The sequence below is a fragment of the Talpa occidentalis genome, unplaced genomic scaffold (assembly GCF_014898055.3).
Source record: "Talpa occidentalis isolate TD23 unplaced genomic scaffold, MPIMG_talOcc4v2.1 talOcc4.12, whole genome shotgun sequence".
Taxonomy (NCBI): Eukaryota; Metazoa; Chordata; class Mammalia; order Eulipotyphla; family Talpidae; genus Talpa; species Talpa occidentalis.
The window spans coordinates 33,350,511-33,368,560 of NW_023601212.1; the positions used below are offsets into that span (position 1 = coordinate 33,350,511).

Sequence of the window (18,050 nt, forward strand, 5' to 3'; positions counted from 1 at the left end):
ATTTTACTTATACTTGTCATTAACCCCTTAAATATTGTTACTATTTCTGCTTAAAATTATTTTAAAGGGATTTTAGTGATAACAAAGTTACATACTTATCTCTTACAGTCTTTGTTACTCTATTTTTCCTTTGGGTTGATCCATGTTTTAACCTTTTTCCTTATGCCTAAAGGTTTTCTTTTCTCTTTTAAACTAAATTGTATTCAGAAACTTACTAGAATTTATTAATCATATTGCAAAGTCATATCTTACGTGAATTTCTGATGCCAAATGGCTGTTCAGTATAGTTGCCACACCTATAATAATTCTGTGGGCAGGTACAAACAACTAATCACTTCAGTGCATCTTCCAGTTCTGCCAGTATTTTCATACTTAAATACATTCAATCTTGAATTAATGCCCTTTTATATCTTCTTATAGTAGAGTTAGGGCATTATTTTGTTTTTGTTTTTGTTTTTTTTAGCAGGTCTGTACATCATCGCTGCACAGTCCGTTGTCTAAAATAAAGGTTTTTCTTTAACATTCTTTCAGCTTTTTTGTCTGAAAAAACCACTTTTGTTTTGGAACGTTATTTTCATTTGTTTTGGAATTCTAGGCTGACAATTTTAAGTAAAGATGTTGTTGCTCTTCTCTTGCTTGCATTATTTCCATCTGCTTCATATGATGTGCATGAATGTCCTCTTCCCCCATGGTTGCTTTAAAAATGATCTCTTTATTATCAGTTTTGAGCCATCTGATCATGATGATACCTTGGTGTAGTTTATTCATGTAGTTTTCTTGTATTTGGGATTTCTTGAGCTTGCTTCTGTACATTTTTTAGTTGTCAACCAATGTGGACTATTTGCCTTTGTTTGGTCTCCCCATTCATTCCTTTCTTTCTTTTTAAAGATTTATTTATTTATTTATATAAGCACTGGGTACGGTCAGAAGTGCGGGAGGGTGAGAGAATTCACCAGAGCCAGAGCAGGGAGCAGAACAGGCAGACTGACGTAATACACTGCTGAGGGGAGCAGCGGGTGCGGCAGGAGAGGTCTGCATGCCATGTGGGACCCTCGCTGGCAGCCGGGGATCAAAACGGCGCTGCAGAGGCTGCGGGCAGCTTCGCAGCCCAGCGCTCAACCACTGCGCCACCAGGGGAGGACCTCCCCATTCCTTTCTTTCAGGGTCTCTGGTGACATGAATGGTAGGGTATTTAAGGTTGGTTCACAGCTCTCTGAAACTCTTACTTTTTAAAAATTCTCTTTTTCTCTGTTTTTTATTTTGCCTAGTTTCTAATGCTTAAATAAGTTCACTGATTTTTTTCTGTTGCAGTCTAATCTTCCATTAATCCAATCCAGGGTACTTTTTGTTTCAGATAGTGTGACTTTCATTTATGGAAATTCTTTTCAGGTCTCTATTATGTCTTAGTCATCTCTAACATTTTGAGCACATGTAACATATAGACTGTTGAACACAGTGATGATATAGAATAGAATTAGAATAGTAACTTTAATTCTGTTATCTGTTTTTACATCTCTTTCAGTTTTGGGTTGATTTTGATTGCTAGTTTTTTCTTCTAGCTGTGGGTCTTATTTTTGTCCATCTTTGCAGCTGATAATGTTTCATTTGAGACTAGATATTATGAATTTTACCTTGTTGAATAGTGAATATATTTCCATTCCTAAAACTATTCTTGAGCTTTGTTCTGGGGCAGAGGTAATTTGAAATCATTTGATCCTTTTGACTATTGCTTTTAACATTTGTTATGTAGTCCCAGAGCTGAGTTAGTCCAGGGCTTACTATTTCTGACTAATGAAACAAGACCCTTAATGCTCTATCCAGTGCTTTCTGAATTAAGAGTTTTAATAGTCTGGAAGGTTCACTAATCCCGGGACTGTTGAATACTCTTTCTCTCATTCTTTGGGATAGTTCTTTACCTGCAGGTAGTTTCTTGCTGAATTCTCCTGGGGACTCTCAGTTCTAGGATTCCCTCACTGTGTAGCTCTGTTCTCTCTAGCTGCCTTAGAGCTCCTGGATGCTTAGCTGTAACTTCTTCGCTCTTCCTGGGTTTACTCTCTCCGTACTATTGTCTCAAATATTTTTAAATTAGTAACATGGGAATTACATGCCAGGATCTGACCCTGGCTGGACAGTTCTTTTTTTTTTCTGTGAGGCTTCCATAGTAAAGGTTGGGCACATGGTCTTTGTCATAAATTAATTTATGGTGTCTTATAAACTCTGTATTGACTTTGCAAAAGAGCACATGGTCATTACTTTTATTCTTTAAATACAGTTAAATATGTCATTTCCTGGTTACTGTCTCTTAGATGATCAATAACATCACTTGATGAGAAGACTTTCTCCAGATGTGTAGAATTATGGCTGATTTTAGTGTTTTTATTTATCTGTTGTGAGTGGGTCTTTGGTTAATTATGATTATAATTATCATAGTGACCATTACAGAATCTTAAACAATTGATTCATATTGGGACAGGTTTTTTTTTTTTTTTTTAATTGCATGTTAGAATCATGATCTGTTGGTACTGAGTGCTTTGCTGAGGTTAGTTTGAGTGTTGTTGTTACTGGCATTATACCTATATTTCATATGTTCTAAATCTGTCCTGTCCAAACAGAAGTAGTCCAAAGGGAGAGTCCATCCACATCATGAGTGTTGATGAGAAGAACAAGTTGGGAGCCAAGATTATCAAGGCAGAAATGATGGGAAATATGGTAAGACTTAGATGTTGTTGTTTTGCATTCTGGTAATTAAATATTAAACTTCTTATGAGTAATTTTGTAAGTTCCTTGGCAAGATGAATGTAGCACAGTTTGAAAATAACTCCTACATATTGTTTCTTTAAGGAATTCCTTGAATGCCTTCAAAAACACAGTATCTACTCCTAAATACATTTTCTACGTTTTCTGTCAATTTGTGAAATCTAACATCCTAGGTAACCAAATACTCATTAATTTGTTTTTTTATTTTGTTATTTAGTTTATTCTTGTATTTCTAACTTGTTCGGAATATTTGAGAGAGGTAAGATACCACTGCTGTCTTTCCTTTTTTTAGTCATGAAAGAACAGGTATTAGTTTCTTTAATTCTCTTACTTAGAAACTCAAAAAATGAGTTTCTGGAAAGGATGGTGAATTCATTTATTTAAATTTGAAGGCCATGTGTTTGTACCTGATAATGTGATACATACTTTGTGTAGGTTAACTCATTTGTATAGGTTAATGTGATTTAACACTGATTGCCTCAGAACTGAATGGGATGATTGGGAAGAGCTGAATTCACCTCTCTACTGGCTTGATAACCTACTGATGTAGTATGTTGTCACATTCCTGTTTGCTAACCCATGTCACATTGCACAAGGTAGAATAGCAAAGCCAGACAAAAGTTCTTGTCTTGCTGTATAATAAAATGCATCATGGTTATATGAGAGTATTTACGTTTTAGTGATTTATTCTTATAATACTCTTTAGTAGAGCAAAGACTGGCTGACAGGATGCTTCTATTTTTATTAGCTTGTATCTCTAATAGAAAGTGTATCTTTGTCTTTGAATCTGGTCCTTGGTATAACACTAAAGTTCAGGTCATCCCAGAAATTGGTAAGAGAGACAAAAGAACAAAAGCCATGACAATAGGAAGAAAACAAAGTTTTAAATTTTAAGGCATAAAGGAATTAATTAAAATAGTGAAAGCAAAGTCATCGGGTCTGGAGGTTTTGCTATGTTGAAAGAAACATTCCTGTGTTTATGAAGCTACTGCCTGAGGAAGATTTTCTTCGCTTATCATATAAACCTGTGTATTTAATTTATTTCTTTGTAATTTATTGCTGCATATATCATTTATTTTCTATAAATTCTTATACACTTTCTAGAGTAAAAAAGAAATTATTCAGATTTTTAATCTAAATTATCTAAATTATTTTAATCTAAATTATCTAAATTATTTTAATCTAAATTATCAACAAAGTAATATTTTAAATCTTACGATGGCTTCCTTGTTACAGATATCTGAAATTTTGAGTACTAGAAGTTTCTGATCTATAAGGAATGATAAAAATGTCATTCTTAAGGTTATGTATATTTTCCATCTCCCTGTCTCCTAAAATATATGTCCTTGTGGGCCTCCCTGGTGGGGCAAAGGGTTAAGACGCAACCTATGAAGCTATCTGCAGCCACTGAAGCACAAGTTTGATCCCTGGCTTGGGAGCTACCCTCATGGCGCAGCAGACCTCTCCTGACTCTCCTGCTGCTCCCCTCAGCAGTGTATTTCAGTCATTCTGCCTGTTCTGTTCCCCACTCTGTCTCTGGTAAATCCTCTCACCCCTCCACACCTCTGGCCTGCACCTCAGTTCTTGTATGCATAAATAAATAAATCTTAAAAAAAAATGTTCTTGTAATGATTTACTTTGAAAGCATGAACAATGTCACAGGTTTTAAGAAGTTTATCATTGAGATAAGATCATTAGAAATCGGCATACTAGGTTTTAAGTTAGTAACTGCATTTAGGCTACAGTTGACATATAGTGATATCTACATGGGTGTTTGCTGTGCTGTTTTCCCTTCCATTGTATAAATTTGAAATATTATTCTACAGTGAAAAATTAAATGACATATCAACTTATTTTACTTGTTTTTCTTTTTAAAGGAACTAGCTGAAAAACTTAAAGCCCAACTTGAAAAGGCAAATAAATTCAAAGAAACTATAACACAGATGTCATCAAAAAAATCTGCTGTAGAGGTAAGTGATAAAAGTTTATAGATATACATAATTACCTTGCATACTACTATTCATTGGCAGTAGTAGCATTGTGATATGCAGTGTGTCTGTATCTCTGTGTGTGTGTATGCTTATTTGCTTACTTGTTTCAAAGTTTGTTTTCAGATGTATTTTCCTATGGTCCACCAGTTTGCCCTGTAGAACTTAACAGCCTAGGGCAAGGAAGACCTGGTTTTATTTTGGACTTTGCCATTTCTGTTTGACCTTGTGCAAATCAAACTGATTCATAAATCCCTCCCCTACAGAATGAAAGACTATATTAGATACTTGATTCTCCTGCAGTATTGCCTTCCATAGTCTAGTCCCATTTTCCGACCTTATCTCCAAGGTACTGTACATATAACCTATATGACTCTGGGACATTTACATATGCTATTGGTTATCTGCAGCAGATACCACCCTCCCAAATATGGTACAATTTTCAGTTTGTCTTTACCTCCTTCATGAACCCATTTTCCTAATCCTCTCAACAGCGCAGCCTTTTCCTCTTTTGAAACTTCAAAGACCTTTAAAGTATTCTCTATGGAATTTATCTTTTCAGGTTCTGTATATTTGTGTTCTTGGCATCAACTTCTAATCTAGCCCTATCTCCTCCTTGACACGTCACTATATATGCAAGACTTCTGAAACTGTGGACTTCAGGGGATTCTCAAAATTGAAAGCAGTTCAACTGAAAAAGTTGAAGTTGATTTTCAGTTAAATAACATTTCTTCTCCTGTTTTAGGGATATCATAGGGTAATTGACAGACTATGTCTCATCCCTTGGAAGTTGTTTAGCCCTTTAAGCTTCAGATAGAAAGTTTTTTATTCTAAGGATTCTTTGACCAGAAAGAAAAATTTTATCCTCTCTGCAGAGATTGGACGCTTGCACATTTAGTTCCAGCTTTACCAGGAACATATTTGAAACAAACCTCTACCAGTATTTCTCTGAGAATTTTCTGCTTCCATTAAAATTATTAATTCTGTTAGGGCTGGAGCCTTGACTTGCAAGTAGTTTTGGTTAAGTAAAGAAATTGTTTATCAGCACAGAAATTTGCTGACTTTTTCAAGGAAAATTTTGAAATACTTCTGATAGAAATTGTGCCCTTTTGGAAAAAAAGATATCTCATTTACAGGACAATGATTTAGGACTGCTTTCATTGCTTAGCTTATTTGTTAAAGTGATAGGTTAGATGAACAATGTAAATCTCTTCATTCAAAAATCTGATTGTTTTGTTTTAGTAAAAAACTGTCCATGCTTATAATGAGTGGTTTTCTTATTTCTCTTCCCCTTAGAGGAGGAACTATTTATTATTTAGGGCAAGGACTAGTTCTTTCACTTGCCATCTAGTACTTGGCACATTCTAAACAATCAAGAAATACTTGAAATATTTATTGTGTGAATGTTTGTTTTGATTGATTTCCTTTCAGGTAGTTTTCTATTGTAGATCTTACAAATGATCTATAAACTTTGAAAATGATGTCTGGCCTTCCCGGGAGTGTAGTTTCTTTATTTAAACTGTAGGCTAACTACATAGTTTTTTCCACCTAATGTGGCTTTGGACGATGTGATCCACTGACTGCTGGGAGATTGCTAGCTCTGTAGCAGGACAGGTCTTATCCTCATTCTTAAATATATCATGTTCTAATCTCCCTTTCACGAATTTACACCTGTTAATAATCCTTCAGTGGAATCACATCATACACTCCTTTCATCTAGGAATTCAATTCTACACATTTTTAATGGTGCAGGAAATTCAGCCCACTCTTTACAGTAAATAATACAGCAGTCATTGCAAACAAGAGCAATACGTTATTATCAGCCCCAGGCAGCTGTGTGAGGAGAGCTTTGCAGGCATTCTTTTGATAGAAATTGAGGAATTAGCTGGAGGCCTTAAAGGGCCATTGAGACATTAATAATAATTACATAAACAGATGAACTTATCTGTGGCCTTTTGTACATAAAGTCAGCTGCCTGATTAGTCAGTTATTTTTAGCAGTGGTTTGAGCATGGTTGATTACTGCCTAGGCACTATGTTTTGAATCTATATCCTGGACACATTTATAAGTTACCGTAGTACTGATTCCCAGAATGTGTTTTTCTGTGTTTTGAAGTTCTGGTCTTTGTCACTGATATCTGTATAAACACAGTGAATTGGGAAAAAATTGGTGACCAGATTTTTTTTTTTTAATTTTCAACTGTAATTTTTTTTTATTTTTAAACAATATTTGCTTCCCCTCACCTCCTCAGATTGAGTTCCCATAGAATTTCCAAGGCACCTGTGCACCATCAGCACAACACCCTGTGCTCCTCACTCCCTCCCTCTGATCCCTCTTCCTCCTCCCCACCTGCAGTATGTCTCTGATTTATAATTGTCTGTTTGTGCTTTGTTGTGTTTTGTGCTGTTATTATTGTTTTTTTTACACTGATGTCTTATTTGGTTCCCCTATATTCCTGTTATAAGTAAAACCATCCATTATTTTTCTTTTTCCTTCTGGCTTATTTCGCTGAGCATAATTCCTTCTAGCTCCATCCACGTTGCTGTGAATGGCATGAGTTTATCTTTTTTGATTGCTGAATAATATTCTATTGTGTATATATACCACATTTTCTTGATCCAGTCATCTATTTTTGGGCATTTGGGTTGTTTCCAGGTCTTACTTATTGTAAATAGTGCTGCAATAAACATAAATGTACAGGTGTTCCTTTGAATCAATGTTTTTGTGTCCTTTGGGTAGATCCCTAGTAGTGGAATTGCCTGGTGGTATGGTAGCTCCATTTTTAGTAGACTGAGGAACCTCCAGACAGCTTTCCATAGTGGTTGGTCCAGTTTGCACTCCCACCAGCAATGTAGGAGAGTTCCTTTTTCACTACATCCTCGCCAACATTTGTTGTTGCTTGTTTTTTTGATATGTACCGTTCTTACTGGTGTAAGGTGGTATATCAGTGTGGTTTTGATTTGCATTTCCCTGATAATAAGGGATGTTGAACATTTTTTCATATGTCTGTTGGCCATTTGCATTTCCTCTTTGGAGAAATGTCTTTTAAGTTCTTCTGCCCATTTCTTGACTGGATTGTTTATTTTGTTTTTGTTGAGCCATGTGAGTTCATTGTATGTCTTTGTGATCAGTCCCTGTTGACTGGAGTGCAAAGATTTTTTTCCCAATCAGTGGGGTGTCTCTCTGTTTTGGTTAATGTCTCTTTGGCTGCACAGAAGCTTTTCAGTTTGATGTAATCCCAGGTGTTTATCTTTGCCTTCACTCTCACTGCTTTGGGTGATGAGTCTTTAAAGATGTTTCTGAGATATATGTCTTGTAGTGTATTACTTATATTTTCTTCTATATATTTTATGGTTTCAGGTCTTATGTCCAGTTCTTTTATCCATTTTGAGTTGATTTTTGTGCACAGTGAGAGGTAGTGGTCTAGTTTCATTTTTTTGCATGTGGAGGTCCAGTTTTCCCAGCACCATTTATTGAACAAACTGTCCATGTTCCATTGCATAGTCTTTGCTCCTTTGTCAAAGAATAGTTGTTCATAAAAGTGTGGCTTTTTTTCTTGGCTCTATTCGTTTCCATTGGTCTGTGTGTCTGTTATTGTTCCAATACTAAACTGTTTTAATTATTATGGCTTTGTGGTATACCTTGAAGTTTGGAAGTGTGATACCTCCTTTCTCCTTTGTTTTCATCAATAGGACTGTGGCTATTCGTAGTTTTTTGTGGTTGCATATGAATTTCATCAGTATTTGCTCTATTTTTTTGAAGAATGTCATTGAGATTTTTATTGGAATAGCTTTGAATCTGTATATTGCTTTTGGGAAGATGGTCATTTTGGTAATGCTCATTCTACCAATCCATGAGCAGGGGATGTCTTTCCATTTCTTTATGTCTTCTTCAATTTCTTTTAACAGGTGTTTTATAATTTTCTTTGTATAGGTCTTTCACCTGTTTTGTTAGGTGTATTCCCAAGTATTTGATTTTTTTTGTTTCAATTATAAAAGGGATGGTTTTCTTGATTTCTTCATCTTCAGATTGATTTTGTATAGGAAGGCTACTGATTTTTGCATATTGATTTTGTATCCTGTTACTTTACTGAACTGGTTGATTATTTTGAGTAGTTTTTCTGTGGAGTTTTTAGGGTTCTTTATGTATATTATCATATCGTTGGCAAATAGTAGTAGTTTTACTTCTTCTTTCCCTGTTTGGATTCCTGTATGTCTTTCTCTTGTCTTATTGCCCTGGCTAGGACCTCCCATATTATATTGAAGAGCAGTGGTGAGAGAGGACATCCTTGTCTTGTTCCTGATCTTAAAGGAAAGGCCTTCAGCTTTTTGCCTTTGAGAATAATATTGGCAGCGGGTTTGTTGTATATGGCTTTTATCATGTTAAGGTATATTCCTTCTATCTCGAGGATTTCAAGGGCCTTCACCATAAATGGATGTTGAACTTTGTCGAATGCTTTCTCAGCATCTATTGATATGATCATGTAGTTTTTATTTTTCTTTCTTTTGATGTGTTGGATTACACTGACCAATTTTCGTATGTTGAACCATCCTTGTTCCCCTGGGATGAATTCCACTTGATCATGGTGTATTATCCCTTTGATGCATTGTTGGATTCTGTTGGCAAGGATTTTGTTGAGGATTTTTGTATCAGTGTTCATTAGGGAGATTGGCCTGTAATTTTCTTTTTTATGCTGTCTTTGTTTGGTTTTGGTATTAGTGTAATGTTGGCTTCTGTGAAGCCAACATTTGGTAGTATTCCTTCATTTTCAATTTTTTGAAAGAGTTTGTGTAGGATAGGCACTAATTCACTGCTGAACGTTTGGTAGAATTCATTTGTGAAGCCGTCTGGGCCTGGGCTTTTGTTTTTGTGGAGTGCTTTGATTACTGCCTCAATTTTGCTGCTTTAATTTGTCTGTGTTTTATTTCTTCTATGTTCTTTTTTTTTTTTTAATAGATTTATTTATTTATTTATTTATTCAAGCAATGAGTACAGTCAGAAGCGCGGGATGGTGAGAGAATTCACCAGAGCCAGAGCCGGGAACAGAACAGACAGACTGACAAAATACACTGCTGAGGGGAGCAGCGGGTGTGGCAGGAGAGGTCTGTCCTGCCATGTGGGACGCTCGCCGGCAGCCGGGGATCGAACTGGCGCTGCCGAGGTAGTGGGCAGCTTCACAGCCTAGTGCTCAACCGCTCTGCCACCAGGGGAGGCCCCTCTATTTCTTCTTTGTCCAGCGCTGGATGCTTATATCATTCTAGGAATTTGTCCATCTCTTCTAGGTTGTTGAATTTGTTTGCATATAAGTGATCATGGTAATCTGTGATTATCCTTTTGATTTCTACTGAGTCTGTTGTGATTTTTTTCCCTTTCATTTATAATCCTATTTATCTATGTTTTCTCCCATATTTTCTTTGTGAGCCTGGCTAGAGGTTTATTTTTGTTTATTTTGTTTATTTTTTTTCAAAGAACCAACTTTTGGTTTCATTGATCTTTTGGATTGTTTTTTTAATTTCCATTTCATTTATTTCTGCTTTGATTTTTATTATTTCCTTTCTTTTACTGGCTTTAGGATTTTTTTGTTTTTCTTTTTCTAGTTCTTTGAGATGTGAGATTAGGTTTTTTCTTTGAGTTCTTTCTTGTTTGTTGATGTGAGCCTGTATTGCTATATATTTTCCTCTTATTACTGCTTTTGCTGCATCCCATACATTCTGGAAAGTGGTGTCCTCCTTGTTGTTCCACTCAAAATATTTTAAAATTTCTTCTTTGTTGTCCTCATTAGTCTAGTGGTCTTCTAGTAGTGTGGATTTCAATCTCCATGAAGTGGGAGGGTTCCTTGTTTTCTTTTCATGATTTATTTCTAGCTTGATGCCTTTATGATCAGAGAAGATAGTTGGAATGATATTGATCTTCATGTATCTGTTGATGTTTGTCTTGTGGCGCAGTTTGTGATCGATTCTGGAGAATGATTCATGCGCTCTTGAGAAAAATGTGTAGTTGGATTTTTTTGGGTACAGTGTCCTACAGATGTCTGTTAAGTCCATGAGTTCTATGTCATTATTTAGGGCTCTAGTGTGTTTGTTTATTTTTTTGTTTTGTTGATCTGTCCTTTGGTGAGAGTGGGGTGTTGAAGTCTCCCACTATATATGTATTTTCTTTAATGTCTGTTTTCAGAGCTGATAATAATTGTCTGATATATTCTGGTGCCCCTTCATTTGGTGAGTATATGTTGATGAGTGTTATATCTTCCTGATGTATTGTCCCCTTGATCATAATGGAGTGCCCGCCTATGTCTCTTTTTTACCTTTTTTAATTTAAAGTCTGTTTCATCTGATATAAGTATGGCTGTTCCTGACTTCTTTTTTGGTCCATTTGCTTGTAGGATTGTTTTCCAACCTTTTACTTTCAGTCTGTGTTCACCTTTTGTGGTTAAATGTGTTTCCTGGAGACAGCAGAAGAATGGATTTTGTTTTTTAAGCAGCCTGCTACTCTCTGTCTTTTTGTTGATGAGTTTAATCCATTTACATTTAAAGTTAATACTGATATGTTGGCATCTGTATTTGCCATTTTGTTTGTCTTTTTTGTAATTTTATTCCTTGCTTTATTCTGTTCTTCTTGTTCATTCCTCTGTTGGTTTTGGCTTTAGGACTTCTTGTAGAATTTTTTGGAGTGGGGGTTTAGTTGTAATGAATTTCTGGAGTTTCTGTTTGTCAAGAAGGTCCATATTTTTTCTTTGTAGAGGAAGGAGAGCTTTGCGGGGTAAAGTATTCTTGGTTGGCATTTGCTGTCTTGAAGTTTGCTGAATATATTACTCCATTCTCTTCTTGCCTGTAATGTTTCTTCAGAGAAGTCTGAAGTTAACCTGATTGGTTTTCCTTTATAAGTTATCTGTTTCTTCCCTCTTGCTATTTTCATTATTTTTTCCTTGTCTTGGACTCTTGCAAGCTTTACTGTTATATGTCTTGCTGTAGTTTTCTTTTCATTGTGCTCACTGGGAGTTCATCTTGCTTCTTGTATGTCTATATTCATTTCCTTTTTCATGCTTGGGAATTTTTCTTCAATTATCTCCTTGAATAATTTTTCAGTTCCTTTGTCTCTCTCTCCTCACTTTTTAGAAGCCTATAACTCTTACATTTTCTCTCTTCATGGAGTCTGATAATTGTCTAAGAGTATCCTCATACTTCTTCATTTGTACTTCTCTCTCCTTTTCTCTTTTTGGCTCTTTTTATTTCTGTATCTTCAATAGTACTGATCCTTTCTTCCATTTCATCGATTCTGTTTTTATTGCTTTTCCTAGAGTTCTTTATCTCCTCTAGTAATCTTTTAATCTCCTGCATTTCTTTTCTTTCCTTTCTTAACATCTCAGTTTCATTCTTCAGTTCACTGATTATTTGTCTCAAATAATTTTTTTCCTTTTCATTTTCTTTCTGCTTTTTAATCATGATGATCATTAATTGTCTATCTGATAGGCTGAGAAGTTCTTCCATGTCATTGTTGAGCTCTGGTGACTGTATTTCTTTTTGTGATGTATCCTTCTCTTGCAGGCTTGCTCGGTTATTTATATTTTTTCTTCTCCCTGTTGTTTGCTTTCTAATTAGTTCTACGTGTTGGGACGTTATGCCACCAGTTGGCGGGCATCTTTTAGGAGTGCTCCTTTATGGGTGTTGGGAACTGTTTACTAGATTGAGACCAGCACTGGTAGGCTAAAACTGCACCAGGGTGTTGATGCTGTATTGCTGGTCACTGTCCCTTACCGTTCCCTCCCTCTGTATTTTTCAGTTCCAACAGGGATCATCTAGTTGTTTATTTAGTCCTGGTCACGAGGTAGTGCCAGAGACCCGTACTTGCTAACCTGTGCTTTTTCCCAGTGGTTCTTTGAGAAACGGGGGGGTGGGGGTAGGGGAGCATCTTAACACAGGGGCTCTTATTCAACCTGGGTGCTGTGTCTGCCCCTTGTTCATCTGGTGCTGTGCCTGCAGCTGTGTATATCCCGCACCCTGAATTATGCACTCTGGGTCTCAGTTCCAGGGCTATCACATCCAAAATTCTGGCTGTTACCCTGTGTAGTACCCACTGCTATGGTGTGTCCCACACCCCTGATCCTGCGCCTGGCTCCCAGTTCCAGAATGGAGTCTTGCTCCTCGTCTTATTTCTCTTCTTACCCCTGTTTGCGTGGCCCACCCTCTCTCAGAGCCTGAGGATGTTTTTGGGATCCCTGGTTTCCAACTATCAGGATGTTGGTGATTTTGTTCTGGTCGCTAGGTGGCACCAGAGATCTTCCCTAATGTCCTTCCAGAACTGTTTTTTCCCCACCGTGGGTCCAGGGAATAGATGGGGGTTGGGGGACGGGGGTGGCCTGGAGTGCCTCAATGGCACGGGGGTGCTGTGTTTGCCCAGTGACCCACAGTCGTGGGGATCCCACGCCCTGAATTTCGTGCCCTGGGTCTCAGTTCCGAAGCCCTCAGATACAGGACACAGGCTGTCGCCCAGTTCAGTGTCTGCAGAAATGGCGCCTTTTGCACCTCTCTCCCATGTCTGGGTGCTTGGTTTCTGATTACTCAGTGAGGGACATTCATCTCAGTGAGGGCTCCCGCACGTCTCCTCACATACCTAGGTCGCAGGCGTGGGGACCTGGTCAGCCACGATCCGTGTATACTTTTCTAGTGCGCCACTTTTCCGCACAAGCTTACTGGCTGGCCTGGGCTATTTGTAGTTCTCTGCAGAGTTCTTATTTTCCTGTAATGGCGCCCAGAGCCATTCGCTCACCTCCACAGCAATTCCTGCATGATTCTCCATAGTTCCCGTTCACGGGGTGCGGTGCCTGAAATAGTTCCTTTTTACTCAATGTCCCACTTGATCTGTAGTTTGTTCTTGTTGGTTGTTGGTTGTTTTTTTTTTCCCCTCCTTTCTGTTGGTCGGAGAGTGCCAACTTTGTGGGTGGGGCAGGGTAGTAGGGTTCTGAGCTTTCCTCTCTTCTTGTCCTCTTTTATGGCAACTTTCTCTTCGGGCAGTTTGCCAGAGTCGCCCGTTTATCTTCTATGTCCCAGTTCTCACAGGGACCTGCCGCTTTTCCTCCCTATTTACTTTTTTTTAATGGGAGGACTTACTCGCAGCATTTCCCTGCTGCCATGTTGATCCCAAATCCTATTACCAGTTTAAAAAAAAAAAAACTGTTGTGGTTTGTGTTTCAGTTCATTTTTAAGCAGTGACTTTTGACATTTATTCAACAAATACTTTTCACTTTAGTTTTTGTAAAAATGACTAGCATTCTTAATCTTCCAAATGAACTATTTAAATCTCAGTGATCGTTATTTAGACTTGCATTTATTCTATTGTTCATGCCATGTTGCCATCAGTCCACTTTACTTGGTAGCATAGTCTTTCTTCATGCAGAAAAGTTAAACAAATACATTATTTCTTTTTATTGAGCAAAACAGGTCAGTGGATCTACCTATTTTGTATACACTTGAGCCTGTTTTTTTTTTTTAAAGATTTATTTATTCATTCATACAAGAACTGGGGTGCAGGCCAGAGGTGTGGAGGAGTGAAAGAATTCACCAGAGACAGAGTGGGGAGCAGAACAGGCAGACTAAGTGAAATACACTGCTGAGGGGAGCAGCGGGCGAGACAGGAGAGGTCTCCTGCACCATGTGGGTTGCTCTCTGGTCAGTGGGGGAATCGTACTTGTGCTGCAGTGGCTGCGGATAGCTTCATAGGTTGCGTCTTAACCCCTTGTGCCACCAGGGTGGCCCGAACCTGTTTTTTTACACCCATTTCTGCGCTCTATTATTAGAAATAATATCGTGTTACTAGAGCACTTCTTTAAATTACTACTAAAGTGTAAACATTTTAAGCTAAATTAAAGCAAAACAATTTCATAGGTGATAATGAAGATGCAGACATTTTATAGTAACATAGAATCTTTCATCTGTTCACTTTTCTCTGAATATTCTCTTTCATCTGTTCACATCAAATTCATCATGAAATAGTACCAATATTACCTGCTAACTATTTCTTAGAACTGTTGTTTGTTTTCCTTATTTTATGCACTCATGTGATCATCTTCATCACCATAACCAGAGCACTGAAGTATCAGCTTTCCTTCCTGCCTCAGTGCCTTTGCACACTCTTTTCCTTTGCTTGAGACATTATTTTTGTCTAAAGCAGTTCATGCTTTAGATCTTAATGCAGACATCATATTTCCTTTGGAAAACATTCTCTCTGCAAAGAGAACATAGAAATAAGATTCATTGCACAAATCAGCTTTTTTTTTTTTTTACAGATTTATTTATTTATACAAGAACTGGGGTACAGGCCAGATGTGCAGGAGGGTGAGAGGATTCACCAGAGATGGAGCAGGGAACAGAATAGGCAGACTGACTGAAATTCACTGCCGAGGGGAGCAGCGGGCAAGACAGGAGAGGTCTGCCGCACATGTGGGTTGCTCGTGGCTGGCCAGGATCAAACCGGCACTGCAGAGTCTGTGGACAGCTTTACAGCGCTGTGCTCAACCGCCTACGCCACTAGAGAGGCCCCTGCACAAATCAGCTTTGATGGTGCCCATCTCTTCTGGATATATTTGTGACTGTATATATTTGTTAGGTTGAATTTTGGGGAGAAGAATTATTTTGTGCAGTGTCTCAAATTTTGAACTAAGACTCAAAATTTGAAGTAGGACTCTAACAGATTCTGAAGCCATAATGAGTTGGTCTCTTTGGAGAGAGAGGATGACCAGCAGCAGCCTCAGTTTTCTGGCACTCCACTTCTATTCCCTCGAGGGCTCTTTAGCTTTATTCTCACTGTTGCTATCATAAGCATTTAATTTCTTTTTCTGATATATCAAGTGGAAAATGAAATGTTACTGCATTTGAGAGATAGTCTTTATAGAATATTCAGTGGCAATTGAGACTTTAATGCTCTCTTGAAGAACTTGATTCTTGATATGTTCTCTTTCCAGCTGTCTTGGGGGGTGGGAGGAGAGGTGGAAGGATAATAGAGGGTGGGTGCGTGTGCACATGTGTGCATGCATATGTTTATTATATGTAATACAGTTTATTAGGAAAACAGTTTAAGTGAAAAAAAATCCATAATAAAATTATCCTTACATGCATTTTAAAATTACTTTAGGGGTCTCCCTGGTGGCACAGGGGTTAAACACAGCACTATCAAGCTATTGCCAGCCACTGAAGCACGAGTTTGATTCCTGGGCAAGCTAGGGAGGTGACTTACATGGCGCAGCAGACCTCTCCTGTCTCGCCTGCTGTACCTCTCAGCAGTGTATTTCAGTAGATCTGTGGGCCTGTTCTGCTCTCTACTCTGTTGCTGGTGAATCCTCTCACCCCCGCCCCCCACCCCCCACACCTCTAGCCTGTGCCCCAGTTCTTATATGCATAAGTAAATAAATAAAAAATAAAAATTACTTTAGTCATTCTGTAGAATGTATAACAAGTTGAAGAGAGTTATAATAAGTTAAATTTCATGTGTTTTAGGAAAGCTAAATATACAGTTTTAACTTCAGTAAGCATTATAAGTCTGCAGGTAGTAAACAGATTCTGACTAGAATAATTGTAGTCTATAGCTGCTAATAAAGATTTACGAGAGTGAGAACATGAAATTAATTGAATGAAACTGAACAGCACCAACAAACAAATAACAATCACTTTAATGGAAGATTTTCTATCTACTTATGTGAGCAGTTCTATGCAACTTAAATTTTTACTTATGGCTTGCATAATTCACATATGAAATTGTTTTCAAAATTCAGGCAAGATTTTATATTTCAAACACCAGCTTATCAGCCTAAGTCAAAGCAATATTTCAAATAATTTTTATTGACTTTAATAATAATTTTAAGTTGCACACACATACCTAACCAATTTATCATGTCCAAATTAAAACTTAATTGAGGGCCTCCCTGGTGGCGCAGCGGTTGAGTGCTGGGTTGCGAAGCTGCCAGCAGCTTCTGCAGCGCTGGTTCTATCCCCAGCTGCTCCCCGGCCACGGGAGGAGGGTCCCACATGGCGCGCAGACCTCTCCTGTCGCCCGCTGCTCCCCTCAGCAGTGTACCTCGGTCCTTCTGCGTGCTCTGCTCCCCGCTCTGGCTCTGGTGAATTCTCTCACCCTCCTGTGCTTCTGACTGTACCCAGTGCTTGTGTAAATAAATAAATAAATCTTTAAAAAAAAAAACAAACCTTTAGATACAGCTCATCTTGTACTTAAGTTATTTAAAAAGGTGTGGATGAATTACTTCATAGAATTTTAACAAAAATTAAGTAAATTTCAACACATAAAGTACTTAAAACAAGTCTTGGCCTAAGTATGCCCTCAAAAAAACCCTCATTATTACTAATAATAATGATAGCAGTAATAGCATTAGGCATGTCAGTTAATATTATTGTCTTAAAAAATAAAATAAAATTTGGAAATTCAGTGAAATAAGTTTAAAAATAGAGCCTAAGTAAAGAATAAAACCATTAAAGGAATTAAAACCAGTTGTTTTCTTAGGGTAATAATCCATTGTTAAAAATATTCTATAATGTTCATATAGCCCAGATTTCCAAACCAAATCTTATTTTATAACATTTTTTTGACAATTCAAGGAATCACACATGGATGGCTCACCGGATATTTCTAGGCAGACAGAAACATCATAAAATTTTTTCTATGATTCATTGTAATATAATTTTAAGTGTTTTCTTTTTTATTGTTTGCTGGTGCTGTTCAGTTTCATTCAATTAATTTCATGTTCTCGCTCTCATAAATCTTTATTACCAGCTATTGACTACAATTATTCTAGTCAGAATCTGTTTACTACCTGCAGACTTATTATGCATACTGAAATTAAAAACTACACTTTTAGCTTTCCTGAAAACACATGAAATTTAACTATTATAATTATCTTGAACTTGTTATACATCCTACAGAATGACTAAAGTAATTTTTAAATGCATGTAAGGATAAAATTTATTTTGGATTTTTACCTCCCTTCCTCTTTATCAGTGCTCTTGATCCCATTCCTTTGTTGTCACCAGGAACCAGTACCCGCCAGTTAACTCTTTTCTGATGGGTCTTTCAGTTTCTCTCTTTAAATCCTTCTCCCATTACTTTTTGTCATACTTAACTCTCTATGTCCTTAAACAAGTAAAAAACCACCTTCTTTTCTCTGAGCAACTTTATCAGCCTCCTTTGGCAAACCAACAGAAAAGGATGGTCCAGACAGAGCAAAAGGATTAAGGGTACAAAGGTGAGGGAGAAATGGTATATTCTATAGATGGTATGTTATTCTGGATGGCTACAGAATAAGTT

General features: G+C 37.4%; 1 protein-coding gene across 1 annotated transcript in view; it reads left to right on the plus strand.

The window, feature by feature from the left end:
* CWF19L2 (CWF19 like cell cycle control factor 2) overlaps positions 1–18,050 on the plus strand; it is a 100,899-nt gene that overhangs the window by 27,308 nt on the left and 55,541 nt on the right. The window contains exons 5-6 of the mRNA XM_037507909.2: positions 2,613–2,709; positions 4,635–4,727. Of these exons, the coding sequence (XP_037363806.1) occupies positions 2,613–2,709; positions 4,635–4,727 (190 nt within the window). The remainder of the gene's footprint in view (positions 1–2,612; positions 2,710–4,634; positions 4,728–18,050) is intronic.